General features: G+C 38.3%; 1 protein-coding gene across 1 annotated transcript; it reads left to right on the top strand.

The window, feature by feature from the left end:
* The first annotated feature begins 6,897 nt into the window (after window positions 1-6,897).
* On the top strand, window positions 6,898-8,703 carry LOC131636048 (uncharacterized). Its single transcript, XM_058906692.1, has 2 exons — window positions 6,898-8,145; window positions 8,188-8,703. Exons 1-2 carry the CDS (start codon window positions 6,898-6,900, stop codon window positions 8,701-8,703), a joined length of 1,764 nt encoding a protein of 587 aa, XP_058762675.1.
* The last annotated feature ends 412 nt before the right edge of the window (window positions 8,704-9,115 follow it).

Genomic DNA, 9,115 nt, shown 5'->3' with positions numbered 1-9,115 from the left:
CAATCTCTAACGTGAAGGTGGATAAGTGGTGTGTCTTTTGTAACACCCCATTTCTATCCGGAGAATATTATAAAAATCAGAGTTATAAATTTTTCAACATAGCATGGGATGCTGGACTTTCAACTTAAAAACAACGACATTCAATCATTTATAATTTAGATACATAACACATAATTTATGATGAACTGACAACAACCTGTTTTATTCTTTAAAAAAGAAAATAACTTTTAATTAAGCAGCGGAATCTCAATATTCAACTTCAATTGGCATCACAATTTTTGTTCAACTAAAAATAACTTCAAAACAACAACTCTTTCATGTAATCATCTTAAGATTCAACAACTAAAATAAATTCAACAATAAAAACAACATGCGTTCATCCCCCGAGTGTTATGTATCAGAGTGACCAACACCTGACTTGAAATAATAAATGTAAGCAGCCTTCATCCTAGATTACATGCACGTTATCAACATACAGGCTATTATTTATAAAAAAAGTGACAAAAGTGTTTACACCAGATTGGAACCCACCCACGTAATATGTAATATGTAATATGTAATATGTGCATAGTTGAAACTGATATCCCATTGGAATAGGCATGAACTTAGCAATTAAATGAGAAACTGGATTTATATTATAAATTAAAATTGATAAAGCCATAAACCGTTTAGTTTACCATGTAATTTTTAAAATAAAATTTAAATAATATTGATATATTATGATAAAATAATTAAAGATCTTCTAAATAATATATTCTTATTATTTTTTTTAGTTTTTGATGTTATTTATAATTTTAATAAAATATGAGTTTTTTCTTTTATATTTTTTATTAGGGTCAATGTTAAAAATGAGAACAGGGTCTCTAATTTTTCCGAGACGGCCCTGTCAACATAGGGGTAACATTCAAACAGAAGGGGTGAGATATCGAACCATATATAGTGGCAAAATTCTGACACATTAAATATTAAAAAAATGTGTTTAATTCTGCTATCAACTATTTCTATTCTCCAAGTTATATTTATGATAATAAATTATTATTTATTTGATATTAGAGTAAAAAATCATATCAATCGAAAAATGTTAAGTAAATTCGAAAAAAACTTAATTAGGAACTTTTTCTTTACGGGGCATTAGTTATATGTACTATTTTTTAAATAACAATTACATATATTATCACTGATAATTAAATATCTTTCTGATTTAAGGAATTTTTATTTTAAAATTCAAAACCTAACTTCTTTTGCCGATAGTGAGAACCTACACAAATATTAAACCTTATGTTAAATATATTTCCTCGCCAAATTAATATAATAATAAATTTAATAAAATTATTATTTTCCTATATTTATTTCTATCAATGATTTCATAAATGAAAGATCTGGTAATTTTTTATTTTACTAAAAAAAAAAAAGTTATAGAGGCAGATTAAGTTGTGTGGTTGGGGCTCTTGCCAATCTTAAATTTTTTTCTAGTCAATTTACATTTATGAAATAGTCAATTACAAAAAATATAATATATTCTAATAAAAATTCATATGTTTAATTATTTATTGAAAACATTATATAATTACATGTTTAACTCATATAGATGTGTGTGGAGATTAGTAAAAAAAAATGTATAAAGTACGTTGAAACAAAAAAAAACAATTATTTTTTAAAATATGTTTGTCTGAATTGTCTGACACGTGTGTCATACCCCAAATTTGTCCTACCCTAACTGGCTTAGGCTTTGCATTCATGCACGTACATCACTTAGGTCATAATCCATATCCATGCATTCATATCATTGGTGCTATTCAAAGGCTAGCAAGAAAAAGCTCTATTACAAAGAAGTTTGATCAAAGAACAAGAAGACTGAGGTGTAACCGTATGGTTCCATGCTTAAGGAAGCCCTCCTGGATTAGGGTCTCTCTCTGTCTCAAGTCAAGGCATTGGTTGAAGGATACGAGCTTGCAAATAATCCGGCTCTTTAAATCAGGGTCTCTTCGACCAAAGTCAACCAGTTGACTTTCTGGTCAACACTTAATCAGGAATGGCTTCTATGTGTGAAAAGCTTCTCATACTGACCATGTGGATGTGTTTGTTTAACTGGATTTGGCTAGAGGAGGTTTAATCGGGAATTTCATCAATAGTCGGAAAAATCTGAACAGTTGACTTTTGTGTCAAAATCGGGAAAATTATTCAAATATTGACTTTTGGTGGAAAATTAGTCAAGAAAAGTCGGAGAATGGATAAAATCGGGAGTTCAGCAAAAAGTTGGGAAAAATAGTAAAAAGGCAAAATTCCAACACTTAGAAAATTTTTGGGTATTTTGGATCTTGTTGAGCAGTCCACTTCAGCACTGGATTACACGTGTCAAATGGCGTTTTCTGGAAAAATTTCCAACATCAAAGTTGTTCCTCTCATGGAGGAGAACAACTTTGTAGTTGAACACTTTTTCATTTGAAGCTTGTATGAAGAGATAAAATAGTGTGAAGTTGCTGAAAAGTCACTTGATCCAAGTCACAATTCAGGCCATAAGGCAGGGCGTGACCTAGCATTTTCACAAACACATGGCATGCCAAATCTCCAGTCATTTTTAGAGCTGTACAGAAGTGATATGAATGCAAACTTGGTATCATTCTCTTCTTTGCCATATCATCTATCCATTGAAACAAGAATTGGGACAATTGAGCAAATATTGAGTGAGATACAAGCCTTCAAAGTGGTGCCCCAACCCTGACCAAATCCTGCAGGCAGCCATGACACAGAATTCTGGGCACGCAACGCATTTCAGCGAACACGTGGTGGGCCAAATGTCAAGGTCTCTTTCTTCCTCCACAAGTCTCTATCTTAAACAAGCCCAGTTCTAAACTATTCTTTGTCATGTCCTCTATCCAATGAGACCAGTATCAATGATTTTGGACACGTATTGATCAAGATAGAGAGGCTCAAAGTACCACACTCGCAGAGTCACAATCTGACCATACGCATGGGACAGCATGCTGCTGGGCGTGTGCAGTGGTAATTGCATGAGTTCAAGGCTATTTTCCTTATACTTCTAAGCCTTATCTTGAGGTATTTCCAACACCAATCTTGTTCTATCTCATGCCCTCTTTGATATGACACCATTCTTGCATCATTTAACAACCCATGGTTTGAGATATAAGTGTTTAAAGTAAGCACCACAGCATGAAGAAAAAAAAGCATAGCAACACACAATTGCACCACACGCATATTAAAGTCCCACATTGGAAAAATGAAAAAAACTGTGTTGCAAGTCCCACATTGGAAAAATGGAAAAAGAGGTATTGCAAACTATTCCAAGTCCCACATTCAAGGATTGTGAATCACAAACCAATGGTTGGCCATATAAGTAAAAACTCATGCAAGGTCATTTGACACTTCCACTCTTCACTATATCACCATACTCTCTCCCTCTCTCTCTCTTACTCTCCCTCTCTCCCTCTCTCTCTCTTACTCTCTCTCTCTCTCTCTCCCTCTCTCTCTCTCTCTCTCTCTCTCTCTCTCTCTCTCTCTCTCTCTCTCTCTCTCTCTCTCTCTCTCTCTCTCTCTCTCTCTCTTCTCCCTCTTCCCACCACCCTAACAAACACCTCCCACCACCATCACAACGACCTTCAACCATGCACAAAGAAAAAGCCACCACGAGAGAGCTGATACAATAAGCACACTTTCTCCGCACTCGTTGATCATCATCATCTTCGACTCATCACCACTACAATCGCCGCCTCTAGCTGCCATAGCAACAACTCTTCTCTGTCACTGCAATCGTTCAGTCACTATCATCTCAACCTCCACGTTCCCGTCGAGCCACCCTACATTCGGACTCTCTCCTATCTCCATCTACAGCGTCCAAGCCTCACAGTTTCTTCACCACCACCAAGAATCATAGCTTGTAGAGCACCTTCCTCTTCCTCGATTCAAGAATCATAACAAGTAAGCCTCATAGCCCTGCTCAGCATGTAGATGATAATGCTAGATTCGGTAATGTTTGCTTGTGTGCCTTAAATATTGTGTGTTTTGATTCTTGGATTCAATACTAATCAATGTGCGTCTCGCTGAGAATAGATCCTGTGTTTGAACTCTGTGCGTGAGTACGAGTAGGCTAGGTAACCGCATGTCTGTTTTGGAAAGTTTCACCGATTTGGGATGTTGTGTTGTTTCGGTTTGTATGCTAGAGGGAATATCATGGAATAATAATGTTGGATTCGAGCTCAGTGTCAAAAACCGAGCGGAACAGTGTTGATTTGGTGGATTTTTGGGCGGAGGCATGATCTCCGGCGGCGGAGCTAGCCCGGAGAAGACGACCGGAGTTGCTCCGGCGTCTGTTTGCATGTGCATGGTGGTGGGTCCGCTCATGACGTGGCCTGCCTTTATTGGTCTCTTTTCCCATCATCTTGGTAGTTTGTTTTATTACAATAATTAGATGGTGAGGTGGCGTAGTTTGAGTGGCTGGAACGTCATCTTTGTCTTATTGAACTTAAATGATTTTTGCCCAATTGATATTTTGTTGCCATATATTTTGTCACGTTCTACATATTAATATGCATGCTAATAAGACAAAAAACCATGCAATAAAATCTGAATTGATAATGCATTGAAGTGGTGGATAGATAATGTTGGGCCTCGCATGCATTGGGCTTTTATTTTGTTTCTGGATCTCACCCCCATTATGTTAACGCACCTGTAGTCCGTGGGAGCTGGGCCTGAACGTTAATGCTTCCCCACCCCCTGAATCAGGCCCGTCTTCTGCCTACAACTAGTTTTAGTTCATTTTGAAATCACTCTCTGCACCCCCTTTGATATAATGAAAACAACATGAAAAATTTGAGTTTCCTTTTAATTTCTTTTGCTTATTAATTGAGTTTTACTTAAATAAAAATTGACAAAAACATTTTTCACTCTATTAGACTTTTTAGAATTTTTTCTTTTAATTGATTTTTAATAATTGTTTTCTTTGAGTGTTAATTGGCTGATAAACCATAAAATAAATAGTTCCTTGTGTTAATTCAAAATTAGTTTCCCATGTGAATAAAAATAGAATTGCTTGTGAACATCTTTGTGAATAATGTAGATTTTAATTCTTTTTCTTTCTATGAATATTTCCCATGCATGTGAATTGTCTAAAATGCCCTTGGTCTTTAAATTTGTTTTCTCATTTAATTGCTTTTCCCCCTCATTTTCCCTTAGAATAATCAATAACATAGATGTAGAAATTAGGACTAGTTCCCTTTTTGCATTCTTTTTCTTTTCAACTCTAAAACATTTAATAAAAACACTTGAATAAAATCCCTTTAAAAAATACAAAGAAAACACTTAAAACACTAATAATCAAAGTGAAAATTCTTAAAAAGGGAATGGAACCTTGAAACATCCCTTGCTTAAGGGAATGTTCGAGTGCTTGGATCTCCCTTGCTTAAGGGTTCCATTCAGGCGTAAGTTCCCAACTTCTAAAAAGCACCAACCAAAGAGTAACTCGAGTTTCCCTTGCTTAAGGGATTTCCTTGAAACACTCAAAGTCTCTTTCTCATCTCTCCTTTCTTAAGGGCATTGTTATCTCCGCTCCATTGCATCCTAGGCTGTCCCGTTATGCAAGAGCGCGAGCGTTAACTCCGCCCAACTAAAAAACACAAAAACAAACAAAACTATGGAGCCGAACTACGGCGCTCTGATTCCTGAAAAGGATACGTAGGCATCAAGTCGCGGGGCTTGAACGAGCACATTTGTAAATATTCCTTCTTTTCCCCGTATTTCTTTTGCATTCATTCGCATGTAGACATAGACATAGTACACACCCTTTAGATAGAAACAAACATAGGTGGATACCATCGAGTACGATGGGCGCGAGGGGTGCGAATACCTTCCCCTTGCGTAACCGACTCCCGTACCTTGATTCTCTGGTCGCAAGACCCTGTTCCTTCCTTTGCTAGGTTTTTTGATATTCCTTTCCCTTATGGGATAAATATATTGGTGGCGACTCTGTTCATTTTTTCGCGAGCGTGCGACAGCTGGAGACTCTGCTGGGGATGTTGCTAGACCTGTTGCTGGTCCATCCTTAGTGAGTCGATCCTAGCCTGCGTTTGTTTGTTTATTTACTGGGTGTTTACTTGTTTTTATGTCTATACCTTGTATATATGTTTGCATGCTTATTCTTTGCCTGCATATCATGTTTATTTCTGTTTGCACATCATGCATATGGATTATATTCTGTGTTCCCTGGGGTCTTCTGTTCTGTTTTGCAGGTGGGGGGGTTTGTACGAGGTAAAAGGCCCACTACCCAGGCCAAGTGACACCTAGGATTAGCGTGGATGCTCATGTTGGCTCCCGTAGCTCTTGCTACGATCGAGTTGATGTGGGGTACCACAACTGGGCGAGGTTCTTTCATGGAACACTGTGTCTGGCACGCTTGTTGCCTCAAACACTTTGTACCCCATGGGAACTATAGACCCCAGTGACCATTAGGGACCACCTGTCCGTGTCTAGAATTCATACCCGTGAGTTTTGGGGAGGGACAGGATACTAGCCTTCATCATACCCGGATTTCCATTTTGCAATCTGAAGCCGGAATTTTGAACCTGTTACAATCAGTATTACCCAGATTATTCGGAACTGCGAGAGACATTCAGTCTCTCACCACATCACGCACATGACACATCATGCTATTGCATCCACCTCACTTCATTTGTGGAGAATCCTAAAATCTATTTCCAAAAAGAGAAAAGAAAAGAAAAAGAATATACACATACCTTTTTGCAAAAAAAAAAAAGAAGAAAAATAAAAGAAAAGAAATAATGAAAAGATTTTAGGATTCTCCCAATGAAATGCATTCCACCATATCATTTAACATGCATGTTCATTTATTTTCAGGAACTTTTTGGCTTTGTCTCCGACTAACACATGGCTCCACCACTGAAGACTGGCGGGCGCAATTTCTCTTATTCTTTTGTGAATCCGAATCTGAATTCTGTTGAGTGTTTGGCAAAGAAGATCACGCCGGATGAGTCAACCAATTTCCGAGAAAAATATGGGTACATTCTGAGCCTCCTCAAGATGCCATTCACCAAGTATGAGCAAGAGGGAGTTCATACTTTGCTTCAGTTCTATCATCCTTCCCTCCGTTGTTTCGCATTCACTGATTATCTTTTGGCCCCTACCTTGGAAGAGTATTCGTCATTCCTTGGCATTCCTGTTGGGAAAGAGGTACCTTACTATAGCACCATGAAAGCCCCCGATTCCATTGAAATTGCTAAGGCTCTTTATTTGAGCAAGTCGGTCGTGGAAGCAAATCTCACCAAGAAGGGAGGAAGTTTTAGTTTTCGTATGGAGTTCCTGGTTAAGAGAGGTTGTGATGCTGCAGAAGCCGGAGAGTGGGACACTTTTAGAGCTATCTTGGCTCTAAGTATATATGGTATTGTGATGTTCGCAAATGTACCTGACTTTGTTGATATGAATGCCATCCACATATTCATTCTGCAGAACCCCGTTCCTACACTTCTGGGGGATGTTTATCATTCCGTTCATCATCGAAATGGGCAGAAAGGAGGTTTGGTTAGATTCTGTGCTCCGTTGCTATACCGTTGGTTCAGATCACATTTGCCGGAACGTGGAGCTTTTGTTGATAGTAGGTACACATCTAGATGGGCTGAGAGAATTATGGGGCTTAGAGCTAAGGACATTGTCTGGTACAACCGATCTTTGGATGACATGGAAGTTGTTATGAGTTGTGGGAAGTTCAAAAATGTGCCTCTCATGGGCATCAGAGGTGGGATCAACTATAATCCTGTCCTGGCTAGAAGAACATATGGATATGCTTTCATTAGTCCTCCTGAACAAGCAGAGATTGCTGAGAATATTTTCTATCATTCAGCCACCAATGTTGGGCAAATGGCAGAAGCTGTGCAAGCTTGGAAGAGTATTTGCTGGAGGGATAAGAAGCATTTCGGTCAAAGAGACTGTGCGACTTATAAAGACTATACTGAGTGGGTTGAAGTTGTGGCTAACACCCAAGGGATGCCTTTCCCTCCAAAGGATCCTTCGTATCCTCCTGCTGGTGCACAACCCAACATTGTCTCCATGCCTCGTTATAATCAAACTGTTGAGCAGAATCGGAAGTTGACTGAACAAATGGAAACAATGCAAGTTAAGGTGAATACTGATAGGCAAGAGAAGCTTTCTGCTCTTCACAAGTTGAAAATAAAAGAAATAGAACTTGAAGAATTGTATGCTAGAGGAAGTACTTCTCAGAAAAGGCCAAGGGTGGCCATAGACTCTAAATCTGCTAAATCTCAAGAGAGGGAGCTGAAAGAACATTACGAGGCTCAGTTGGCAGAATTAACTAAAAAGCTCCAGATTCAGACTGAAAACGCCAATTCAGAGAAATCTCGTCGCAAGAAAGCAGAAAAACTCTTGATGGATCGCCAGAATACCATAGAGAAGTGTTATGAAGAGATCCGAAAGCTTAAGGGCCAGATAAGAGAAAAAGACCAGAGTAATGCCCAAGTTCAAGAGGAAGCTAGGTATTGGGAGGTGAAGAATCGCCACATGGAAACAATGCACTTCAGAAAAAACCTGTTGATTCAAGAGATCATTAAGAGGCTCACCCGTGATGAGACCAAGAAGCTCTTTGAAGAAATGAAGACTTGGAGTGATAAGAACATCGGAGAAAGCCCCTACCGTCATGTGGACATGGGAGATCCTGCTTAGTCTTGATTTTTGTTGTAGAATCACCACCAGTTTTGTTGGATGGGGTTCTTATCTCTATTTTCTGTATTTGTTGGCTCATGGGAGTAGAATATTTTGTACTTTAAAAACTTGGTTGTGGAATTAATCGATTATGTTTCCTGATCTTGTTTGCTTATCCCGGTTGTGCTTATCTTGGTTATGCTTCACTATCTTGTGTTGTTGGTTTGAGACAAAGCTAAAAAGTCTTGAAAATAATAAAACATGCACACATGCACCCATGCACTCATATCATACTACATTTTCAGGTTTTTATCAAATTCTAATTGGGGTCCCTTCCAAATCCAGATTTCTTTTCCGACGACGAAGCTGACTTTCTTACATCCTTACCGCACCAGGAGCAACGAGAGAATCATGGATCAATTTGAACAGAGTC

This window comes from Vicia villosa, unplaced genomic scaffold (assembly GCF_029867415.1).
Source record: "Vicia villosa cultivar HV-30 ecotype Madison, WI unplaced genomic scaffold, Vvil1.0 ctg.001623F_1_1, whole genome shotgun sequence".
Taxonomy (NCBI): Eukaryota; Viridiplantae; Streptophyta; class Magnoliopsida; order Fabales; family Fabaceae; genus Vicia; species Vicia villosa.
Note: the sequence above shows the minus strand (reverse complement) of the source record. Positions and strands in the feature narration are given on the sequence as shown.

What these genes read in the sequence shown, in the direction of transcription:
- LOC131636048 (XM_058906692.1), top strand. Translation starts at nt 6,898, where the DNA reads ATGGCTCCACCACTGAAGACTGGCGGGCGCAATTTCTCTTATTCTTTT. An exon ending in TGGAAACAATGCAAGTTAAG is followed by an intron (nt 8,146 to 8,187) that starts GTGAATACTGAT and finishes GCTCTTCACAAG; the next exon opens with TTGAAAATAAAAGAAATAGA.